The sequence below is a fragment of the Heptranchias perlo genome, chromosome 21 (genome assembly GCF_035084215.1).
Source record: "Heptranchias perlo isolate sHepPer1 chromosome 21, sHepPer1.hap1, whole genome shotgun sequence".
NCBI lineage: Eukaryota > Metazoa > Chordata > Chondrichthyes > Hexanchiformes > Hexanchidae > Heptranchias > Heptranchias perlo.
The window spans coordinates 16,705,702-16,730,853 of record NC_090345.1 but is presented as its reverse complement, the minus strand read 5'-3'; the positions used below and the strand labels follow the sequence as shown (position 1 = coordinate 16,730,853).

General features: G+C 43.1%; 1 protein-coding gene across 1 annotated transcript in view; it reads left to right on the top strand.

The window, feature by feature from the left end:
• The window catches only part of LOC137340385 (pancreatic lipase-related protein 2-like), a 29,056-nt gene extending 5,400 nt beyond the window's left edge, over window positions 1-23,656 (top strand). The window contains exons 2-13 of the mRNA XM_068002805.1: window positions 8,425-8,479; window positions 9,647-9,801; window positions 14,067-14,192; window positions 15,399-15,533; window positions 15,627-15,735; window positions 15,943-16,062; window positions 16,151-16,270; window positions 16,448-16,566; window positions 20,874-21,003; window positions 21,115-21,226; window positions 21,956-22,123; window positions 23,584-23,656. Coding sequence (XP_067858906.1) covers window positions 8,425-8,479; window positions 9,647-9,801; window positions 14,067-14,192; window positions 15,399-15,533; window positions 15,627-15,735; window positions 15,943-16,062; window positions 16,151-16,270; window positions 16,448-16,566; window positions 20,874-21,003; window positions 21,115-21,226; window positions 21,956-22,123; window positions 23,584-23,656 — 1,422 coding nt within the window. The remainder of the gene's footprint in view (window positions 1-8,424; window positions 8,480-9,646; window positions 9,802-14,066; window positions 14,193-15,398; window positions 15,534-15,626; window positions 15,736-15,942; window positions 16,063-16,150; window positions 16,271-16,447; window positions 16,567-20,873; window positions 21,004-21,114; window positions 21,227-21,955; window positions 22,124-23,583) is intronic.
• The last annotated feature ends 1,496 nt before the right edge of the window (window positions 23,657-25,152 follow it).

Genomic DNA, 25,152 nt, shown 5'->3' with positions numbered 1-25,152 from the left:
TTCTGCCCACCTGACCAGTCCATTGATATCTTCCTGCAGTCTACAGCTTTCCCCCTCACTATCAACCACAGGGCCAATTTTTGTATCATCTGCAAACTTCTTAATCATGCCCCCTACATTTAAGTCTAAATCATTAACGTATACCACAAAAAGCAAGGGACCTAGTAGTGAGCCCTGCGGAACCCCAATGGAAGCAGCCTTCCCGTAACAAAAACACCCATCGACCATTACCCTTTACTTCCTGCCACTGAGCCAATTTTGGATCCAACTTGCCACTTAAAATCATAGAATCATAGAAAGGTTACAGCACGGAAGGAGGCCATTTGGTCCATCAAGCCCGCGCTGGCTCTATGCAAAAGCAATCCAGCTTGTCCCACTCCCCCGCCCTATCCCCGTAGTCCTGTACATTTTTTCCTTTCAAGTATTTACCCAGTTCCCTTTTGAAGGCTGTGGTTGAATCAGCCTCCACCATCCCGTCGGGCAGTGCATTCCAGATCCTAACCACTCGCTGTGTAAAAAAGTTTTTCCTCATATCACCTTTGGCTCTTTTTCCAGTCACCTTAAATCTATGTCCTCTGGTTCTTGACCCTTCCGCCAATGGGAACAGTTTCTCTGTATCTACTCTGTCTAGACCCTTCATGATTTTGAATACCTCCATCAAATCTCCTTGCAACCGTCTCTGTTCCAAGGAGAACAATGCTAGTTTCTCCAGTCTATCCACATAACTAAAGTCCCTCATCCCTGGAATCATTCTAGTAAATCTCTTCTGCACCCTCTCTAAGACCTTCACATCTTTTCTAAAGTGGGGTGCCCAGAAATGGACACAATACTCCAGTTGTGGCCGAACCAGTGTTTTATAAAAGGTCATCATGACTTCCATACTTTTGTACTCCATGCCTCTAGTTATAAAGCCCAGGATCTTTTTAACCACTTTCTCAGCCTGCCCTGCCACCTTCAACGATTTGTGCACGTATACCCCCAGATCTCTCTGTCCCTGTACTCCTTTTAGAGTTGTGTCCTCTAGTTTATATTGCCTCTTCTCGTTCTTCCTACCGAAATGTATCACTTCACATTTTTTGCATTAAATTTCATCTGTCACATGTCCGCCCTTGCCACCATCCTGTCTATATCCTCTTGAAATCTATCACTATACTTCTCAATGTTTACTCCCCTTCCAAGTTTTGTGTCATCTGCAAATTTTGAAATTGTGCCCTGCACACCCAAGTCCAAGTCATTAATATATACGAAGAAGAGCAGTGGTCACATCATCGACCCCTGGGGAACACCACTGTTACACCTCCCTCCAGTCTGAAAAACAGCTGTTCACCACTACTTTCTGTTTCCTGTCACTTAGCCAATTCTGTATCCACGTTGCTACTGCCCCCTTTATTCTATGGGCTGCAATCTTGATGACAAGCCTACCATGCTGCACTTTATCAAACGCCTTTTGAAAGACCATATACACCACATCAACTGCATTGCCCTCATCTACCCTCTCTGTTACCTCATCAAAAAACTCTTATCAGGTCAGTTAAACATGATTTGCCTTTAACAAATCCATGCTGGCTTTCCCTAATCAATCCACACTCATCCAAGCGACTATTAATTCTGTACTGGATTATCGTTTCTAAAAGTTTCCCCGTCACTGAGGTTAAACTGACTGGCCTGTAGTTGCTGGGTCTATCCGTACACCCTTTTTTGAACAAGGGTGTAACATTTGCAATTCTCCAGTCCTCTGGCACCACCCCCGTATCTACGGGTGTTTGGAAGATTATGGCCAGTACCTCCGCAATTTCCACCCTTACTTCCCTCAGCAACCTAGGATGCATCCCATCCGGATCAGGTGACTTATCTACTTTAACTATACCTAGCCTTTCTAGTATCTCTTCTTTATCAATTTTTAGCCCATCCAGTATCTCAACTACATCTTCCTTTACTGAGACTCTGACAGATGCAAAGGACTCATTTAGTACCTCGGCCATCCCCTCTGCCTCCATCAGTAGATCTCCTTTATGGTCCTTTCCCTTGGATCCGATGGGCTTTTACTTTTTTGACCAGTCTGCCATGTGGGACCTTGTCAAAAGCCTTGCTAAAATCCATGTAGACTACAGCAAACACGCTATCCTCATTGACCCTCCTTGTTACCGCCTCAAAAATTTCAATCAAGTTAGTCAGATACGACCTTCCCTTAACAAATCCGTGCTGACTGTCCTTGATTAATCCATGCCTTTCTAAATGATGATTACTATTGTCCCTCAGAATTGTTTCCAATAATTTGCACCACCGAGGTTAGGCTGACTGGCCTGTAATTACTCGATCTATCCCTTTCTCCCTTTTTAAACAACAGTACAACATTAGCAGTCCTCCAATACTCCGGCACCACGCCTGTAGCCAGGGAGGATTGGAAAATGATGGTCACAGCCTCCGTTATTTCCTCCCTTGCTTCTCTTAACAACCTGGGATACATTTCATCCGGGCCTGGCGATTTATCTACTTTCAAAGATGATAAACCCCTTAATACTTCCTCTCTCACTATGTTTATCCCATCCAATATTTCACACTCCTCCTCCTTAACTATAATGTCTGTATCGTCCCCCTCTTTTGTGAAGAAAGACGCAAAGCATTCATTAAGAACCATGCCCACATCTTCCGCCTCCACACATAGGTTACCTCTTTGGTCTCTAATAGGCCCTACTCTTTCCTTAGTCATCTTCTTGCTCTTTATGTATTTATAGGATATCTTTGGGTTTTCCTTGATTTTACTTGCCAGTATTTTTTCATGCCCTCTCTTTGCTTCCCTGATTTCCTTTTTAATTTCACCCCTGCACTTTCTATACTCCTCTAGGTTTTCTGCAGTATTGAGCTCTCGGTATCTGACATAAGCTTCCCTTTTTTGCCATATCCTACCCTATATGTTCCTTGACATTCAGGAAGCTCTAGATTTGGCAGTCCCACCCTTTTTCTTTGTGGGAACATACTTGCTCTGAACCCTCACTATCTCCTCATGAATGCCTTCCACCGCTCTGACACTGATTTACCTTCAAGTAGCTGTTTCCAGTTCACTTTTGCTAAATCACTTCTCAACTTAGTAAAATTGGCCTTTCCCCAATTTAGAACTTTCACTTCTGTTCTATCTTTGTCTTTTTCCATATCTATACTAAATCTAACTGAATTATGATCACTACCACCAAAATGCTCTGCCAATGATACTCCTTCCAGATGCCCAGCTTCATTCTCTAAAACTAATTCCAGAACTGCCCCCTCTCTTGTTGGGCATGCTACGTACTGGCCAAAAAGGTTCTCGTGAATGCATTTTAAGAATACCTTTTACACTGATTCTATCCCAGCTAATATTAGGGTAGTTGAAATCCCCTATTACTATTGCCCTATTGTTTTTGCACTTCTCAGGAATTTGCCTACATATTTGCTCTTCTATCTCCCTCACACTGTTTGGGGTCTATAGTACACTCCCAGCAGTGTGATTGCCTCTTTTTTGTTCTTTAGCTCAACCCATATGGCCTCATTTGATGATCGTTCTAACATTCCATCACTCTGCACAGCCGTAATTGTTTCTTTAACCAATATTGCCACCCCCCTCCTTTTTTATCCCCCTCTCTATCTTGTCTGAAAACCCCGTAACCAGGAACATTGAGCTGCCATTCCTGCCCCTCTTTAAGTCATGTTTCAGTAATAGCTAAGAAATCCTACTTCCACGTGTCTATCTCTGCCCTCAGCTCATTTGCCTTATTCCCTAGACTCCTTGCATTGACGTATATACCATTAAGCACTGCCAAACTCCTTTGTTGTCTATTTTCTAACCTTTGTTTCCTCTGCCTTCCATTTCCAGCTTCTCTCCCTTCTGAATCCACACTTAAGTTCCCACCCCCCTGCCAAGCTTGTTTAAACCCTCCCCAACAGCACTAGAAAACCTCCCAGCCCTGTTGAGATGCAACCCATCCAGTTGTACAGGTTCCACCTCCCCCAGAACTGGTCCCAATTACCCAGGAATCTAAAGCCCTCCCTCCTGCACCATCTCTCCAGGCACACATTCATCTGCACTATCCTCCTATTTCTATACTCACTAGCGCGTGGCACCAGGAGTAATCCGGAGATTACTACCTTTGAGGTCCTGCTTATTAATCTCTTTCCTAGCTCCTTAAAATCTGCCTGCAGGACCTCATCCCTTTTTCTACCTATGTCATTAGTACCGATATGGCCCACGACCTCTGGCTGTTCACCCTCCCCCCTCAGAATGTTCTGTAGCCGTTCAGTGACATCCTTGACCCTGGCACCAGGGAGGCAACACACCATCCTGGAATCACGTCTGCGGCCACAGAAATGCCTTTTCTGCTCCACTAGCTATAGAATCCCCTATCACTATTGCTTTCCTGACCATCCTCCTCCCCCCCTGTACAGCTGAGCCACCCATGGTGCCATGGACTTGGCTCTGGCTGTACTCCCCAGAGGAACCATCGCCCTCACCAGCATTCAGAATACCGGTTGGAGAGTAAGATGCTCTCAGGGAACTCCTGAACTACCTGCCTGGTCCTTCTCCTCTGTCTGGTGGTCACCCAGTCCCTTTCTGCCTGCACACTCTTAAGCTGCAGGGTGACCATCTCCTGAAAAGTGCTATCCACGTAGCTCTCAGCCTCGTGGATGCACTTCAGTGACACCAGCCGCAGCTCAAGCTTCGAAACCCGGAGCTTGAGCTCCTCCAGCTGATGTCACTTTTTGCACATGTGGACATCCAGGAGACGAGAGGCGTCCTGGACTTCCCACATGGCACAGGATATGCTTTCGATGGGACTGAGGTGCCCTGCCATGCCTCTTTATTTATTAGCTGCTAACTAAACTTACCAGAAATAATCTTAAGACTATTCCCTGATCTGGACAAAAAAAAACAATGAAGAAAAACACTCACCAGCTACTCACCAATCAGCTCCTTCCCTTGTGCTGACGTCAATTTAGGTTTTTTTTTTATATACCTTGCTGCCGCTCCTCTTTATCCCCGCTCTCCGTACCTCTTTATCCCCAGTCTCCGCTCTCCGCTCTCTGCTCCTCTTTATCCCCGCTCTCCGTACCTCTTTATCTCCAGTCTCCGCTCTCTGCTCTCTGCTCCTCTTTATCCCCGCTCTCCGTACCTCTTTATCCCCAGTCTCCGCTCTCCGCTCTCTGCTCCTCTTTATCCCCGCTCTCCGTATCTCTTTATCCCCAGTCTCCGCTCTCCGCTCTCTGCTCCTCTTTATCCCCGCTCTCCGTACCTCTTTATCCCCAGTCTCCGCTCTCCGCTCTCTGCTCCTCTTTATCCCCGCTCTCCGTACCTCTTTATCGCCGCTCTCCGCTCTCTGCTCCTCTTTATCCCCGCTCTCCGTATCTCTTTATCCCCAGTCTCCACTCTCTGCTCCTCTTCATCCCCGTTCTCTGCTCTCTGCTCACGCCGCCGCTCCTCTTTATCCCCGCTCTCCGCTCTGCGTACCTCTTTATCCCCGCTCTCAGCTCTCTGCTCCTTTTTATTCCCGCTCTCTGCTCTCACCACTGCTCCTCTTTATCCCCGTTCTCTGCTCTCTGCTCACGCCGCCGCTCCTTTTTATTCCCGCTCTCCGCTTTCTGCTCTCCACTCCTCTTTATCCCCGGTCGCTGCTTTCCGCTTTCAGCTCCTCTATATCCCCGCTCTCTGCTCTCCGCTCTCCACTCCTCTTTATCACCGCTTTCTGCTCTCCGCTCTCACCGCCGCTCCTCTTTATCCCCTCTCTCCACTCTCCGTCCTCAGCACCGCACCTCTTTATCCCCACTCTCTGCTCTCCGCTCACACCGCCACTCCTCTTTTTCCCCGCTGTCCACTCTCTGCTCCTCTTTATCCCCGCTCTCCACTCCTCTTTATCCCCGCTCTCCACCCCTCTTTATCCCCGCTCTCCACTCCTCTTTATCCCCACCCTCCACTCCTCTTTATCCCCGCTCTCTGCTTTCCGCTCTCCGGTCCTCTTTATCCCCGCTCTCTGCTCTCTGCTCTCACCACCGCTCCTCTTTATCCCCACTCTCCACCCCTCTTTATCCCTGCTCTCCGCTCCTCTTTACCCCCCGCTCTTTGCTCTCCGTTCTCACTGCCGCTCCTCTTTATTCCCTCTGTCTGCTCTCTGCTCTCCGCTCCTCTTTATCCCCGCTCTCTGCTCTCCGCTCTCACCACCACTCCTCTTTATCCCTGCTTTCCGCTCCTCTTTATTCCCGCTCGATGCTCTTCGCTCTCACTGCCGCTCCTCTTTTTCCAGGCTCTCCACTCTCCGCTCCTCTTTATCCCTGCTCTCTGCTCTCTGCTCCTCTTTATCCCCACTCTCTGCTATCTGCTCTCACGGCCACTCCTCTTTATCCACGCTCTCCACTCTCCACTCCTCTTTAACCCCGCTATCTGCTCTCCGCTCGCATCACTCCTCTTTATCCCTACTCTCTGCTCTCTGCTCTCCGCTTTCGCCGCTCCTCTTTATCCCTGCTGTCTGGTCTCCGCTCTCTGCTTTCCGCTTCTCTTTATCCCCCCTCTCTGCTCTCCGCTTTCCACTTCTCTTTATCCCCACTTTCTGCTCTCCGCTCTTGCCTCCGCACCTCTTTGTCCCCACTCTCTGTACTCGCCACTGCACCTCTTTATCCCCGCTCTCTGCTCTCCACTCTCTGCCCGCCACTCCTCTTTACCCCCGCTCTCTGCTCTCCGCTCTCTGCCCGCCACTCCTCTTTATCTCCGCTCTCTGCTCTCCGCTCTCGCCGCTGCTCCTCTTTATCCCCGCTCTCTGCTCTCCGCTCTCTGCCCGCCACTCCTCTTTATCTCCGCTCCCGCCACTGCCCCTCTTTATCCCCATTCTCTGCTCTCTGCTCTCGCCACTGCCCCTCTTTATCCCCACTCTCTGCTCTCCGCTCTCGCCGCTGCTCCTCTTTATCCCCGCTCTCTGCTCTCCGTTCTCATCACTGCTCCTCTTTATCCCCACTCTCTGCTCTCGCCTCTCATTGCCGCTCTCGCACTGGTCAAAGTGATGCATATTAGTGTTGAGGAACGAATTGCATCATTTTTCGTGTCAGGCATTCAGTGTCAGTATAAAGCACTCTCAGGATAGTTATATAGCATAGTTAGCCGCAAAGTGATGATCCCTCTACTCTGACCCAACAAGAAAGCCCACGGGCCACAATCCTAGTGTTTACACTGGCATTGTGCCCGCCACTGGATTTTGTGGTATTAGTGGCAGGGCATCTAACTTACATGGGCCAGTGGGCACAAGCGTCATTATGGGCACATTTCTGCTGCCTCATGCAGCTGGAAAATCTGGTGCTTGCCCACCATTGCCCAGAATCAATGCTCTCCTTGCTAGCCTCCTATCCACCATCCACTATAAAGTCTGTTTCACGTATCCTGTCCCGCACTATGTCATGTTCACCCATCACCCCTGTCCTCGCTGATCTACACTGGCTCACCCTCTCTCAGTGCATTAAATTTGAATCCCTCACCCTCATCTTTAAATCCCTGTGTGGCCTACCCCATCCTATCTTTACAATCTGCTCCAGTCCTATATCCTCTCCTGAATACTCTGTTCCTCTGACTCCATCATTTTGTTTATCCCTCCCTCACTTCACCCATCATTGGTGGCAGTACCTATTTCTTCGACCAAATCTTTGGTCACCCCTCCTAATCTCTCCTTTCCTGACTCAATGCCCATTTTCCTTGCGCCTATGTGTGAAGCGCTGTGGGACTTTTTACATTAAAGGCACTACATTAATGGAAATTATTGTTTTGTTACATTTAGAAAAACATATTTTAATGTTAGGTGGCATCAAAGCAGTAAAATGTTACCACTGCTGAGGGCAGGATGAGACCACACAGCTTTTCATCATGAAGTGGTGATTTTCTAGTAGGGTCACCGGATATAAAAGTAGATACCACTAAATAATAATGCACTCCACTTTGGAGGGATATATGTTATTGTTGCAGCTGGCTAACTTTTTATTACAGTTAAAGCAATATCTGAAATAATTAAAAGTTTCCTTTAGTGCAGCACCTGTGAAAATAATTTTATTATTTCACTGATAAGGAATATGCATAAAAAGCAACTAATGTTTTCAAATCCAAAATAGCTATTTGTCATAGCCATGTAAAATCATGGAAACATTGCACTCATAAAGCTGCTTGGCATTGATTGAAGTTCCTCCAAGAATGAATTTGTCACCTGTCTGTTTCACATGCACAAAAATAGCACCAATGTTACAGAGCAAACTTGAGCACAGTATATATATGTGTGTGTACATTATACAGAGCCAACAATCACTAGTTGGTGTTACGCTGGGACACCTGTTAAGGTAAGTGAGAATTCATGGGTATGATTCCTGAATATATTACTTTCAATCAAAACAAATACTTTTGTTAATGCTTTGTTGTAAATTTTATCTTAGATGCTGTGGCTGTGGCTTGTAATTGCAGCAGTTACTTTGGACAACACAGTGAAAGGTAAGAACACTATATAGAATGGTGTCGATATGTCCAATATAGTTGTTACAGGCCTTATTGTTGAAGACTGTCATTAAATTTGTGTACAAGAAAGCCAACACTTTATTTGGAGTATTGCAACTCTCCCCTGCTTCTCTCTCCAAATATGTGTGTGCCCATCTATTTTATATATTTGTTTTTGACTTATTTTTGACACAGTGGATTTATTGAACGAACGGAGGAATTAGGCCCAAGCGTGTTAAGTGTTGGTACAATAGGGTAATTTCTACCCTATAGTGTTCATGCTATAAAGCACAGTGGTTAAATCAGGTGGATTAACTTTTGCAATTCCCTACCTAGTAAGTTTATGATCCCATCAAAGTCAAATGACAAATGGAGCTCAATTGCTTCTCCAATGGCAGGGAAGAGAAATCAGAGAGTCTGGCCGGAATGTTCATGTGCACAGAAATAAAAACAAATAATGCTAGAAATCCACAGCATGCCAGTCAGCATCTGGCAAGAAAGAAAAGAAAGAACTTGCATTATATAGCGCCTTTCGTGTCCTCAGAACGTCCCAAAGCACTTTTGAAGTGTAGTCACTGTGGTAATGTAGGCAAATGCAGCAGCCAATTTGCGCACAGCAAGGTCCCATAAACAGCAATGAGATAAATGACCAGATAATGTGATCTGGTGTTGGTTGAGAGATAAATATTAGCCAGGACACCAGGAGAATTCTGCTGCTCTTCTTAAAATAGAGCCATGAAATCTTTTATGTCCATCTGAGCAGGCAGCTGGGGCTTCATTTTAATGTTTCATCTGAAAGACAGCACCTCTGCCTAGACAGCACTCCCTCAGTACTACACTGACATATCAGTCTGAATTATGTGGAGTGGGGCTTAAACATATGACCTTCTACTACAGAGGCAAGAATGTTACCTCTGAGCCAAGGCTGCCACAAAGAAAAAATAGATAATGTTTCAGTGTAAACCATTCATCAGAGCATGTTTTGTATTTTTTGGTGTTATTTCCAATTTCTAACATTGGCAGGTTTCTTTTTATCTATTCATATACATTTTCTACTAACTAATATGGTGTTTGACATTGAGTGACCTAAATGAGGGAAAAAATATATGTTTTACATATATCTTAGTTTCTGAAACTTGCTTACAAAGTAACTTCTCTATTCAGCTGCCGAAATCTGCTTTAACAGACTAGGCTGCTTTTCAGATGATGTCCCATGGTCTGGAACAAAGCAAAGACCAGGTAAAACACTGCCCTGGTCCCCAGAGCAAATTGATGCACGGTTTTTGCTCTGGACAAGAAGAAATACAGCAACTTTTCAGGTAGTGTTATAATTTACTGTACTTTTTTTAACTACGTAAAATGCAGTGTTCACATCATCTTGATAAAAAGGAAAAAAAAAAGGACACTGCAAATGTTGGCATTCTGAAAGGAAAACAGAAAATTCTAGAAATACACAGCAGGTAAGGTTATAGCATTTCGGGGTTGTGCCTTTCTCCAGAACTGAAGACTGAACGATAAACAGAAATTTTAGTAGGGTTGAATGAACAGAAAGAAAAAGGAGGTGGAAAGGTAAAGAGGAGAGAATGGAGAAGATGAATGGGGAGGGCGAGAGAATCAAACGACATACCAATCAGATGGAGTTAATGGATTAAATGACCTGTGAACTGCCTAATAGAAAATTGTTAGATGATATAAAAGATCATCAGTGAGATTATGCAGAGATATAAAAAGACCAAAAGAATGTGCAAATAGTTGGGGTGGGATCAAAAACTACAGAAGAGGAATAAAAAAATAAGGAAAATAAAGATAGGACCAAACAAGTTACAAACACATTCAATAGGATATGAAAACACAAAATGCAAGTGAAACACTGTGGATCTGCCAATAATAAGAGAAAAAAAACAGGTCCACAGGGTCAGATCCCACCTGGACAAGATGTGCGGTGATAGGGCAGAATGTGTACTGATGCAGTGTGTCAGAGTTAATGCTGTGTGACATGAGGCCTGGAAACTGACGAAGTATACAGTATTGAGCGGCAGCTCGTGGATAGCAAAGAACTGAGGAGAAATTAAAAATAAAAAGACACAAGAGAGGAAAAATAACAGGAGTAAAGAAAGCAAGCGAGAAAAGAAAGCAAAGAAAGAGAGGGAACCAACCTGAAAAAGGATAAGCGAAGGAGGACAAATAGAATAAGGGTAGACATAAGAATATAAGAAACAGGAGCAGGAGTAGGCCATATGGTCCCTCGAGCCTGCTCCTCCATTCAATAAGATCATGGCTGATCTTTGACCTCAACTCCACTTTCCCACCTGATCCCCATATCCCTTGATTCCCCCAGAGCCCAAAAATCTATCTATCTCAGCCTTGAATGTACTCAACAACTCAGCATCCACAGCACTCTGGGGTAGAGAATTCCAAAGATTCATAACCTTCTGTGTGAAGAAATTCCTCCTCATCTCAGTCTTAAATGGCTGACCCCTTATCCTGCGACTATGCCCCTTAGTTCTAGACTCTCCAGCCAGGGGAAACAACCTCTGAGCATCTACCCTGTCAAGCCCCCTCAGAATCTGATATGTTTTGATGAGATCACCTCTCATTCTTCTAAACTACAAAGAATATAGTACCATTCTACTCAATTTCTCCTCATAGGACAAACTTCTCATCCCAGGAATCAATCTAGTAAACCTTCATTGCACCGCCTCCAAGGCAAGTATATCCTTCCTTAGATAAGGAGACCAAAACTGTACACAGTATTCCAGGTGAGGTCTCACCAAAGCCCTGAACAATTGTAGTAAGGCTTCCTTATTCTTGCATTCCACCTCCCTTGCAATAAAGGCCAAGTAGACAGTGAGAACAAAGAAAATGAATGGCAATGAAGCAAACAGAAAGAAACAAAGAAACATATAGGGGAAGATTCCCTCTGTGTTCTGTGTGTAAAGAAATTGTCAACCTGTGTATAAAAAATATCTTCCCCCATAATGTAATTGAAACAGAAATATTGAAAAACTGCTGAATAAGATAAACTGAGTGAGCTCAGGGACAAAAATGAAAGGCAGAACAACAAGAAACCATGTGAAGCACCATAAAGGACAGAAGGTAATAGAGAATAATATAATTTAAAAATAATAAGAAAGGGAAGAAAATAAGCAAATGCATCAATTCTGAGAAAGGCATCAAAATAGAAAAATATTAAAGGGAAATCAAAACAACAGTGTAAACAATAAAGAGGTTGAAAGGGTTACAATGATACTGTTGCGAGGACAGCAGCTTAATTCTCAAGCCATGGCCACCTGACCCACACAGCGTTGCTGCCTGTTGGAGTATGGCAGTGTTGAGATTGATGGGGACCCACTGAGGGTTTTAAACAGCATAGCTTAGGCTGAACATGAACAAAATACTTTGGTTGCCTCTAATTTTGTTCATTACTCCCTGATTTTATGGACAGTGTTGCTGATTGAGTGAGTGACTTTGAGAGAGAAGGGGAGAAAATTGAAAAGGAAAAAAAGGGGGAAAAAAAAGCAAACACAATTGCGAATAGAAATTGCAAAAACTTTGTCTATGGAATTGCTGATGTCTTTTGACACATTTATAAACTCAATAACTATAGTACCTATAGTTATATACTATAGCGAGTGACTCACCTCCTGACTCCCCAAAGCTTTTCCACCAACTACAAGGCACAAGTCAGGAGTGTGATGGAATACTCTCCACTTGCCTGGGTGAGTGCAGCTCCAACAACACTCAAGAAGCTTGACACCATCCAGGACAAAGCAGCCCGCTTGATGGGCACCCCATCCACTACCCTAAACATTCACTCCCTTCACCACCAGCGCACCGTGGCTGCAGTATGTACCATCTACAAGATGCACCTCAGCAACTTGCCAAGGCTTCTTCGACAGCACCTCCCAAACCCGCGACCTCTACCACCTAGAAGGACAAGGGCAGCAGGCACATGGGAACAACACCACCTGCATGTTCCCCTCCAAGCACACACCGTCCCGACTTGGAAATATATCGCCGTTCCTTCATCATCGCTAGGTCAAAATCCTGGAACTCCCTACCGAACAGCACTGTGGGAGAACCTTCACCACACGGACAGCAGCGATTCAAGAAGGTGGCTCACCACCACCTTCTCGAGGGCAATTTGGGATCGGCAATAAGTGATGGCCTTGCCAGTGACGTCCACATCCCATGAACGAATAAAAAAAACCTAATACTTTTGTTTTTTGACAGAAGACATTAATATAGAAAAGGTTCAAATTGCTGCCATTCACCTTCTGGCGTCCCTTAGTTTTGAGTTAATTTTTCCATTATTTAATGTGACTGGTCATATGGAATCCAAATGCTAAAAATCAAGGAATCAAAGATGATAGAGAATTCAGATTATAAAAAGGAACGTTAAAAAAAATCAAAGAATGAGCTTGTATTTGATTATTTTTTTAAACTTTGACCTGACCAGTATTCCTAACATTAACTATACTGTTTTGTTGTGGTAGTTTCACTCTAACTTATGAAAACAACTTTGCTTAAACAAGACAATGATGGCATATTTACAGACAAGCTAGTGAAGTCTTAAAGAGTTAATAAAAATATCATGCAATTTCCATCCAACAGTCACAGGATCAGAATTCAATGTTCAATAAAGCACAAAGCCCCTTTGCATGCCAAGAATAAGAAAGAAAGAACTTGCATTTATAGAGCACCTTTCACATCCTCAGGACATCCCAGGGCAGTCATTCAATTACTTTTTTGAAGTTACTGTGCTGTTTTGTAGCCAATTTGCACACGGCAGCAGCAAGGTCCATCCACAGTGATGAAATGAATGACCACATAATCTGATTTTAGTAGTGTTGGTTAAGGGATAAATATTGGCCAAGACACCAGAAGAACTCCCCTGCTCTTCTTTGAACAGTGCCATTGGATCTTTTATGCCCACCTGAGAGGAACATCTCATCTGAAACACAGCAGTTCCGACATTGCAGCACTCTCTCAGTATTGCACAGACGTGTCATCTTAGATTACATGCTTAAGTCCTAGAGTGAAGCCTCAAATGTCTGAGTCAGAGGCAAAAGTGGTACCACCCAGTCAAGTCTAATATCTGGATGTAAATTGAGTGGACAGAAAAACTGTGAGCTAGCAATGACAATGAAATTAAATTGTCATTCAGAAATAAATTATTTTGTGCAATATTTTCGATCAGTATTTAATGTGACAATGACACTTTGCTGGGAGTATAAGGTAACAGGAGTTTGACTTGGCCTCCATTGTATAATCCCCACAATTTTTATTAGGATAAACCTTGTGTTGCAGCAGATAAGTCTCACATAGAACAGTTCTATCTGGTGCAGTGAAAGCTTCAGTTTTTTTTACTCTAATTATATAACCTTTAAATATGCATTAACATAAATAAATCTAAGTTGTGAGCAATGTTATGGTGATACTATCGTGCTTCAATGAAATATTATGTTCGTTAAAAACATGAGAGCTGTATTGTAAGATTTTCTACCAAAATAACACAGCTGCTTTAATAATGTTATTTAAGAGCACAATTCCAGTGCAATTTACAGATATACTTTCTCCATAGGAAGTTACCGCAGTAAATCCTTCAACAATCGAAAGTTCTAATTTTGACCGAACCAAAAAAACCCGATTCATAGTTCATGGATATATAGACAAGGGAGAAGAATCATGGCTCTCTGACATGTGCAAGGTATTTGCTGGAACAAATGTCAAAGTCAAATTTTATTCATTTAATATCATCATAATAGTTATTACCATACTTAATATAAATCAACTTTTTAATAAAACTTGTAAGTGTAACCCCTACTCTTCTGGTACTTTCTCCTCCTTCGAGCACCTCACCTTGGTCCACCCTCTTGCCTCTCCTTTAAAATCCTCATTATCTAACACACCTCTAATCCCCACCCTAGTTTCTCACCAAGATATCCTCCCTCCTTTCCTCCCTCAGCTGCTTCACTGAGTAACTCCCCATCCTCGGTGACTTCAATCTCCATCTCAGCTCTCTTTGGCTTCTCTCCTTTTAATGCACTGCTCTCCTATCTTCCCTAAATCTCTCCCTTCATATAAACTTTTCTACCCATACTCACGATGGCCCCCTCGACCTTACCATCTCCCATGGCCTCTTTACTCCCATGGTCTTGATCACTGACCACCCACATCTCTACCCTTGTCCAACCTTACTTCCTTCTGCATCAGCGGCTGAAAAAAACTCTCCATCACAAAGACTGCCTACCTCCACCTCAGTAACATCGTCAGCCCATCTGCTGCTAAAATCCTCATCCATGCCTTTGTCTTCTTTAGACTTGACTATTCTAATGTTCTCCTGTCCAGTCTCCCACCCTCCGTTCATCTCAAACTCTGCTGCCTGTATCCTATCTCGCACTAAGTCCCGCTCACTTATGACCCTGTCCTTGCTGACCTACATTGGCCATCAGTTCCCTAATGCCTCCAATTTAAAGTTCTCATCCTTGTGTTTAAATCCGTTAGGGATGGGAACTTTAAATTGGAAGTGTCCTTCCCTATCACTGCAACCTCCTTAAGCCTTACAATCAGCCCCTGCCCCTCCTCCCAGCTCTCTGTTCCTCTGACTCTACCGTTTTGTGCCTCCTCCCTCCCTTCACCCCACCATTCCAGAGCATGGGGCCGCTGAGGCCCCATGCTCTGGAATTCCCTGCCTATGTCCCTTCGTCTGTCCATGTCTCTCTCCTTTAAGATGTTCCTTAAAACTTGCGTTTCTCACCAAGCTTTTGGTTACCCCTCCTCATATCTCCTATTTTGGCGCGTCATTTTTAAATTTCTGATTATGCCTTTGTGAAGCGTCTTGGGACATTTTTCTATGTTAAAGGCGCAATATATAAATACAAGTTGTATTTATTGTTGTTTATGTATTTTTAAGGCAATGTTTAAAGTGGAAGATGTGAATTGCATTTGTATTGATTGGGTACGTGGATCAAGAACTTTGTACTATCAGGCTGTTAACAACGTCCGAGTCGTTGGTGCAGAAATCGCATATTTTATTCATGTATTAGAGGTAAAGTCAAACTTATTGAAGAGTTACAACACATTACAATTTCCAAAAGAATAGTACAGTTGCATTAAAATCTATTCTTTTGTGTATAAATAGAAAAATTTTAATTACTCACGTTCTGAGACCCACATTATTGGCCATAGCCTGGGCGCTCACGGTGCTGGAGAAGCAGGAAGACGCATTCCAGGGATTGGAAGAATCACAGGTAAATATTTCAGCAGTCAGGAACTACTTATTGAAAAAAAAGCAAAAAAAAATTGAGGATTTTTTTACAAATGCATTTTAAGCTCTTGTTCCCTTCCATAGGAACATAGGAACAGGAGTAGGCCATTCAGCCCCTCGTGCCTAATAAAACATTACTGTGAAAAGTTTTGTATTCATTGTAGTTCACTGGCTTTATTGTTCACTATAGGTCTAGATCCAGCCAAACCCTATTTTAAGAATACTCCCAATGAAGTTAAACTGGATCGTTCAGATGCAGTGTTTATTGACGTTATCCATACTAATGGTGCTCCATTAATTCCTAACCTTGGTAAGATTTTCTACATAATATCATTGAGCAACAGAAAGTTACAATTGATTTTTACTGCTTTCTAATTGTAATTGAATTCACCTAACAGGTTTTGGACTGCTTACACCCATTGGACAGCTTGACTTCTATCCAAATGGTGGAGAATTAATGCCAGGATGTGACAAAAATATTATTTCAACAATAATTGATATTGATGGTATTTGGGAAGGTACAAAAGCTTTTTTATTCAGTGCATGCTTCAGATTACCAGCATTTCTCCTTCATTATACTAAATTCATTATCTGTAATTATCTTTCAGTAAGTTATTCAGACCTTCTGGTTTATTAAAGTATGGTTTCACATTCACTGTAATAAATTGTACAAATATTTGCTGATTCTTTTAAAGGTACTCGTAATTTTGCAGCATGTAGCCACTTACGGTCATATAAATATTACACGGAGAGCATCGGAACCAAAAATGGATTCATAGGTATTCCATGTAATAGCTATGATGACTTTACAGCAGTAAGTTTCCTATTGCTATTTCTCCCAACATTTTAAGTTGAATAGTAATTAAGGGTTTCAGAGTTAGTTGCATATCTAGTCTTTATAATCAAATATTAAAAAAACTTAAAATACAGTCCAAAGTCATTTTCTTTTGTTTCTAGAGACCATCAAAGACCGTATTGTAGAAAGGGTCTTTATAATAATTACTGTCTAAAAAGATTTGAGTAATCCACTGATTTGAATTATTCACGAGTTTGAATTAAGCAATGTAAACAATACAGCAAAATGCATCTGCAGCTCACCAGTCTCATGTAAATGAGGCCCAAGGCCCAATGTTGGGTTTGCTTTGCGTCTACTTGTTCGATCGCAGGGTGCTGGGCAGGCTAGCATGAAACAATTTCTAGGCCGATATCCTGAGAACTGAAAGAGTTAGGGCATTCACATTCACTGTTAACACAACAAACTCCAAAGTGACCGTAAGCCAACCTACACTTTCCTCACACTGTGATACCCGGCTTTCTAAATGTGTCCTTTTATGCTCCTCCTAAGACCAGTATCACAAGAGGTGGCTGCTCCTGTGCTATAAAAAGCTTACTGGATTGAGGTGGCCCTCCTGTCATGGCAGCTTGGTCCTGGGAGAGAGCCGCTGCTGTATGAACCTTTGGGGTTTGTATGTGGGCAGCTTTATGTCACCTCCTACATGCCGCTTGTGTGATGCTCTGAAGGGAAAGGCCAGAGACTTGGCATGTTCTGCTATCCTGAGAGATGGCAGCATCACGCAGGTGGTCTCTACCGTCACCATTCCACTGGGCCCTGAAGCTGTGTCTCCGCAGATCAACAGGGTAGCTGGTCCAATGGCCGCTACCCTGAAGATCCTGAGGAGCAGCAGCATGCATCTTTGTCTCCAGGATCTGACAGATGGTACGCAAGGTGCTGCCTAATCTTCTCTTTCTGACACCAGGGTAGCAGTCTGTGCTTCTATGGAGGAGAAGGCACCAAGCGGTCCATAGCCACTTCTTAGGTGGTGGGGGGGGGGGGTGGTGCTGAGGTAGAGAAGCTGTTGCAGATTCCAATGGAGCTGCCACATGCTCCATTGATTTCTGTAATAAAGTAAATGACGTTGCACATCTGCAGAGACTGACCTCAGAGCCTGCATATCCTTTTTTCAGGCAAGTACCCCTGAGATCTGGTCCCATGACTCCAAATTCATGAGCAGCCTTCTCCTCAGCCTCCACTGGGAAAGTGGCACATCTTCACCCATTGCCCACTCCTCGTGCTCTGCGAGTCACCCTGTGCCCCATCCTCATCTGCGCTATCTAATTCCACCCTGGGTGACAATTATCTGAGTAGATGGGGCCAATTTTAACCCCCATCACCCAGCGGGAACGGTGTGAGGCAGAGGATAAAATTGCTGAGTCAACTTACATGACCAAGGCCACATCAGTGCCACCCAGTGGCATTTTACATTCACTGACTTTGAAGTCAGCCGAGGCTCCGCGCAGCAAGCAAGCAGAGGCCTAATTTAATTCTAAAAGTTTTTGTGGTTTTCTCCCATAAGCAACTAACAATCTCTCTTTTCTTAGCTGCCACATCCAGGAGGATTTGTAGGTTACTCTCTAAAACTGTGACCTCTTCTTCTCTGCCTCCTTGCAATGCCCTGTCCCCTTCTTTGGATGCCTGTGTCAAGCCTTTCACATGAAAACATGCTTCAAGAGTGGCACAAAATCACACTTGAGCCCTTTATGACACATATCTGCAGCTTCCCCAGGCTGCTGCTGCAATATTCAGCCATTCTTGGCTTTTTAAATGCTGCAATACTAATTTCCAAGCTCCCCCAGCGCAATACTCCCATGTTTTACAGGATTTGCACTAATGAACTGCCAAAGGACACGCAAATGAACTGAAACCACAAATTACAGTGGTGTCAGCACGGGACAGCATCGACAGTCATAAGTGCCGGCTAAGGGGCATAAAGTGACATAAATGGCCCTGTGGAATTTCAGGGCCATGGTCTTCACCATCTCAGCACTTATATTGAGCTAATATATTAAATTAGATTTTTAAAATATTTCACAAGCAAAATATGCTGAGGTGGAACTGATGCAGTATTTTAGCATTCTGGTGAAACAGTCCAAAGGCTTTTTTTCCCCACATCTTTCATGAGGTTTAATATAATTTCCAAAGGCTGAAGATTTGCAATGAATAGGTAAACAGATGGCAGATTGCCCTCGATAGTACCTATAACTGGCAATGATTTATTAGCTATAAGTACATTCCACTGACATATCTTGTTTAATAACGTGTTATAGTTTGCCAGCTCTTTACTATCATTTTCGTACAATATAGGGCAAGTAAAGGCAATTTTTTTTTCGTTCATGGGATGTGGGCGTCGCTGGCGAGGCCGGCATTTATTGCCCATCCTTAATTGCCCTTGAGAAGGTGGTGGTGAGCCGCCTTCTTGAACCGCTGCAGTCTGTGTGGTGAAGGTTCTCCCACAGTACTGTTAGGAAGGGAGTTCCAGGATTTTGACCCAGCGATGATGAAGGAACAGCGATAAATTTCCAAGACAGGATGGTGTGTGACTTGGAGAAGAACATGCAGGTGGTGTTGTTCCCATGTACCTGCTGCTCTTGTCCTTCTAGGTGGTAGAGGTCGTGGGTTTGGGAGGTGCTGTCGAAGAAGCCTTGGCGAGTTGCTGCAGTGCATCCTGTGGATGGTACACACTGCAGCCACTGTGCACTGGTGGTGAAGGGAGTGAATGTTTAGGGTGGTGGATGGGGTGCCAATCAAGCGGGATTCTTTGTCCTGGATGGTGTCGAGCTTCTGGAGTGTTGTTGGAGCTGCTCCCATCCAGGCAAGTGGAGAGTATTCCATCACACTCCTGACTTGTGCCTTGTAGATGGTGGAAAGGCTTTGGGGAGTCAGGAGGTGAGTCACTCGCCACAGAATACCCAGCCTCTGACCTTCTCTTGTAGCCACAGTATTTATATGGCTGGTCCAGTTAAGTTTCTGGTCAATGGTGACCCCCAGGGTGTTGATGATGGGGGATTCGGCGATGGTAATGCTGTTGAATATCAAGGGGAGGTGGTTAGACTCTCTCTTGTTGGAGATGGTCATTGCCTGGCACTTGTCTGGTGCAAATGTTACTTGTCTGGTGCAAATGTTACTTGCCACTTATGAGCCCAAGCCTGGATGTTGTCCAGGTCTTGCTGCATGCGGGCTTGGACTGCTTCATTATTTGAGGGGTTGCGAATGGAACTGAACACTGTGCAATCGTCAGCGAACATCCCCATTTCTGACCTTATGATGGAGGGAAGGTCATTGATGAAGCAGATGAAGATGGTTGGGCCTAGGACACTGCCCTGAGGAACTCCTGCAGCAATGCCCTGGGGCTGAGATGATTGGCCTCCAACAACCACTACCACCTTCCTTTGTGCTAGGGATGACTCCAGCCACTGGAGAGTTTTTCCCCTGATTCCCATTGACTTCAATTTTTCTAGGGCTCCTTGGTGCCACACTCGGTCAAATGCTGCCTTGATGTCAAGGGCAGTCACTCTCACCTCATCTCTGGAATTTAGCTCTTTTGTCCATGTTTGGACCAAGGCTGTAATGAGGTCTGGAGCCGAGTGGTCCTGGCGGAACCCGAACTGAGCATCGGTGAGCAGGTTATTGGTGAGTAAGTGCCGCTTGATAGCACTGTCGACGACACCTTCTATCACTTTGCTGATGATCGAGAATAGACTGATGAGGCGGTAATTGGCCGGATTGGATTTGTCCTGCTTTTTGTGGACAGGACATATCTGGGCAATTTTCCACATTGTCGGGTAGATGCCAGTGTTGTAGCTGTACTGGAACAGCTTGGCTAGTCGCGCAGCTAGTTCTGGAGCACAACTCTTCAGCACTACAGCTGTTTCTTGATATCACGTGGAGTGAATCGAATATAGCCTTAACATTATTGTTGGTCTTTAAGTCTCAGCCTGAAGAATTTACGTGATCATTGTTGTTCTTATCACTCTAAAATTGTCTGGCTTTTTCACACTGACCTGCCCTTTCTATTGCTTTGAAGGCAATATTTTAGTACTTTAATGGCTGGCTGTGACCTGCACACCCCTGAGACTTGTAGGCCCCACATTTGTTACATTGGCTGATACGTGAGAGCTATCTGATTTGGCTTATTGGCCAAGGTTAAATGGATTATTGGATTTAGATTGTTTTGTTAATGCTAAGCCAAATTCTCTTGTGGCCTTATGGGTTGATAATAAATGTTTAATAAAAGAAAGCAGCTGCCAGTGAAGAGACCTTCACAATATGTTTGTTTTCCTAAGGGAAATTGTTTCAGTTGCCCACCAGAAGGCTGTCCATTAATGGGTCACTATGCTGATACCTATCCTCTTGGAAATGTTACTACTGAACCCAAATTTTTTCTGAACACTGGTGCTACTTCAACTTTTTCACGTACGTATATATACATTACACATCATAATGTTTTTCAAATTGCTTTTGAAGTATATTTTTTCATTAGAAGGAGATTGTAATAAAAACTCTGAATCTGATCATTCACAACAGGCTGGAGATACAAGGTTTCTGTTAAAATTACCAGTACCCGGAATATCAAAGGATTCTTCAACATTGCCTTGTATGGTCCTAATATCAACACCCAACAATATCAAATTGCACGGTATGTTTATGGCTGCTGGTCAGGAGGTAATTGCTGTAAATGTTTGAAAAACTTGTGCATTATCGTGGTTGTACACAGTCTAATAAAACTGATATTCATATTTTATCATTTACTTCGTGATATTTTAAAATATGTTCTTGTGAGGTGGGCGTGCTGCATTTATTGTCCATCCCTAGCTGTTCTGAGAAGGTGGTGGTGGACCCCCATGAGTGACTGTTTTTGCAACTGTGTGCCTTGCTAGGCCACTTGAGAAGGAATTGAGAGTCAACCACAAAGTGTGGAGTATGTAGGCCAGACCAGGTAGGGTTGGCAAGTTCCCTTCCCTGAAGGACATTAATGAACCAGCTGAGTTTTCACAACAATCCAGCAGTTTTCATGGTCATTTTTTTTTTCTGGTGCCAGCCCACAAATTACCAGATTTATTTGCCTGGAATTTCTGTGGGGGTTCTTCTGATTTCCTGCCATAACTTCAACAGAAGATCAGCAGAAACCCTGGAGAAATAGCCTAATCAACCAGCAGTTCGAGGAATCCACAGTAATTCTACCCCATTGAATTTAGTGACTCTTGCAGTAACTATTTAGTGGGTTTGTTGTCAACAACCATTGAGATTGGATCAATTGTTTTTTTTTATCTTGAGGGTGCCCTGTATTATGGTACAGGAAAAGTGTCAGCGCACATTAATATGCCACAAATGATCTAGATGCTGAACAAAGTATTTTGCTTTACAGAGCATTGTTGGAGTCTGGGAAAACATTCACGGCTGACATTGATGTGGCAAAGGACATAGGGGAGATTACTAAAGTCAAATTTATTTGGAATAACAAGTTGCCAAATCTTTTTGGACCAAAAATTGGAGCAGAAACTATAACCATACTAAGAGTATCTGACCACCAAACGTAAGTGCACATCTATTAAATTACTGAAAATGTAAAATTTACCAATTTTGATTTAGACACTGACTGTAATATTTCCCACCATTTGTACATCTAGAGTTGACCCTGGTTACAGTGGTAGGTTTGGACAGATCCCCAAATGACCACTATAAGTGAATGACCATTATATCAAAAGATGGCACTCCCATATTGCCATGCTAGTATGGTTCAGCATGCTGGTGAATAGCATTGCTGAACACCAAACTGTGTAAAAGCCCTGATGGCTTTTGAATCATCTCAGCTGATTTAAAAAACCTGTGTTGCCAAAACCAATTCTCTGAATGGAGCGATGCTCAAAATTCACCAGTACTTTAACAATACTGTTCAAAGTGCCAGTTTTCGGCTGAGATTGGGGATAGAGGTTGAGCACGCATCAGAGAGAAGAGATTCATAAACATTACAAAAATGAGTACAGATATAGGAAGCAATTAATTCATCTCTCCTACAAACCTCCCGATTATAGTATTTAATTGCTCTTGATTGATCCCAGAGTGTTTGTCTCCACTATCCTACCCAGAAGACCATTCTAGATGTTGCATGAAGAAGTGCATTGTTGACCTCAGTCATGAACTTACATAGCATCAGGGCTTGTATACAGTCGTGTCACCAAGAACCCGAGTTCTCCTCTGGGCCCCACAAGGACAGTTTAGGCCTCCCCTACCCTGGCATCCCCTCTGTTCCTGAATAAAGAACGTCCCGAAAACCACGACTTACCCTGTTGCCAGCAACTGTTCTTTCGTTGCTGGCCGGTGGCTGCCTGCCGCCCGAAATTTTGCTCTCGCCCACTGGCCAGTTGCTGCTTCCTGCCCCTTTTGGGCAGGCAACTGACCAGTGATATGCAGATGAAGCTCAGGAGTTAAAATCACCTGGGCCTCACTCTACCAAGGTCAGGGGGGTTTTGGTGCTTGCTCCAAACCCCACCTGCCCGATTCCTGTTCCCAGTTAAAATCAGGCCCTAAAAATATATGGGGAATCAAGCATAAAACTGTTCAGTGCAACTGATGGAAAATGCATAGAATTAATACAAATGGGTTTTAGAAAATATGATTTAAGCATTCCATCCACAGGATCCCTACAAGCAGTAGTGGATTCCATGTACTTTTATGATATTAGTTCATTAATTTCAAAGTGTATAGTTGTAGAACTGGACATTGTTCTAAGTATAAGGTCTCCAAATAAATTACTCAATTCTCATTTAAGTGATTTAATTAATTCTTCCTTGTTGTAAAATGTATATATTTATTTACCATTTGCAATAGAATTGAGTCACTTTTATGAATGTGATAACATCACAATAATACATGCACGCAGATTTATATTATTTTGTAGTACATCTTGGGTCAAATCGGTGAGATATAGGAATGTAGATGTTTCATATATATAAAAATCATTTATTTATTCCAAGATAATATATTATTTTGCAGCTTTACATTTTGTGGATCTGGGAGTGCTGGCGAAGATGTTCTGCAAACTGTCTGGCCTTGCACAAATTCTTGAAAATTGTTTCATGATCTTGTAATTTGGCCACATGAAAATAAATAAAACCGGTAGTGCACTTTGAATTGTAGTTTGTTTTATGTTTCTCTAGAAATATAGTACCACAGTACAATTGTGACCCAATAGGCAAGCACTCAACCAGTTAAAACAGCAATGGTAATCTAATCTGATTTAAAGAAGCAATTATTCTCAAATGCACAGCTGTATATAGATGATGCCATCACATACAGAAGGCTCCAATGTGATCGTAATTAGTAATAACATGAAAACAATAGCAAGGAATAGATCAGAGATATTCAACTAGACTAGATCCTTTTCCGTGCCATCAATCTTTATTATATTCAACAGACATACTCTCATTTTTAGCATTTCACAGTGGAAGGACTACAGATCGCCAGAAAAGTAACATAAATAAAATACTTGAGTATATTAATTGGTTGTTTCACTAGGATAGTGCCCTAAGCTGATCCATACTCCAGTCATTGCAGCTCTCTATAATCCCAAATTTACACTGCTGGATATATTAGAAGAGATCATGAAGTTTAAACAGATAAATATTGTTTGCTTTCATTTACTTTAATATAGTGAACAGTAGCATTTCTGCCTCTGAGTCAGCAGGTGCTCGATTCAAACCCTGCTCCAGACAATCCCAGCAAGTGGAGACTGGAGCTCTGGCTTTGAATTCTGGATTGACACCCAATGAGATGATTTCATCTGGTAGGTGCGGGTGCCCTTCCTCTCTCATTTTTGGGTTATAGGAGCCTAGAAAACCCTCCCGCTGTTCTATCAACTGGTATAAACTTGGCTACAGCCACAGAGGTATGGAAGGGGTGTCCACACTGCTGTCTGTCAGACTGTTAATTAGCCTACCAATCCTTCCACTACTTCACGCTGTTGTCCAAGGGAGAGTGACAATAACAGCTTGCTTTGATTTTTGTCCAAGTGAAATATACCACAGTGATGGAAAAATTGTGCTCCACCACATTTGATTGACACAGGAAGGAATGAAAAAAATGATATTAAAAAAGAAAATGAGCATTTATGGATGTCAATTGGGAGGTGGTCAAATAAGGTCATGTATGAAAGGAATAAATAGGAGTGCTCAAGAGCACTGTTTGAATAGATCACATAGACCTACATCACACCAGTCTCATGAATTATTGTGGAACTATACATTAATTATATAGAAAAGAGTGCTTTTGAGATTTTCAAATAAAAATATAAGAACAATATATTCTTTCAATAATTTAATCTTTGTGCTTATAAATTTATAATTGATCTTTTCCCCTTTTTCTACGCCATTTTCTTTATTCATTTATGTGCACATTTAGCTTAAAAATGTTTTATAACATAAACGATTGTGTAACTCTTCAACTTTCCCAGTTTTTAGACTAGAAACATTGCTCAAATTCACATCCAAATCTTCTGAAAATAAAAGCAGCACAGCACCATCTGGTGTATTAAACATGAAAAAATATTGTAATTGCCGATGGAAT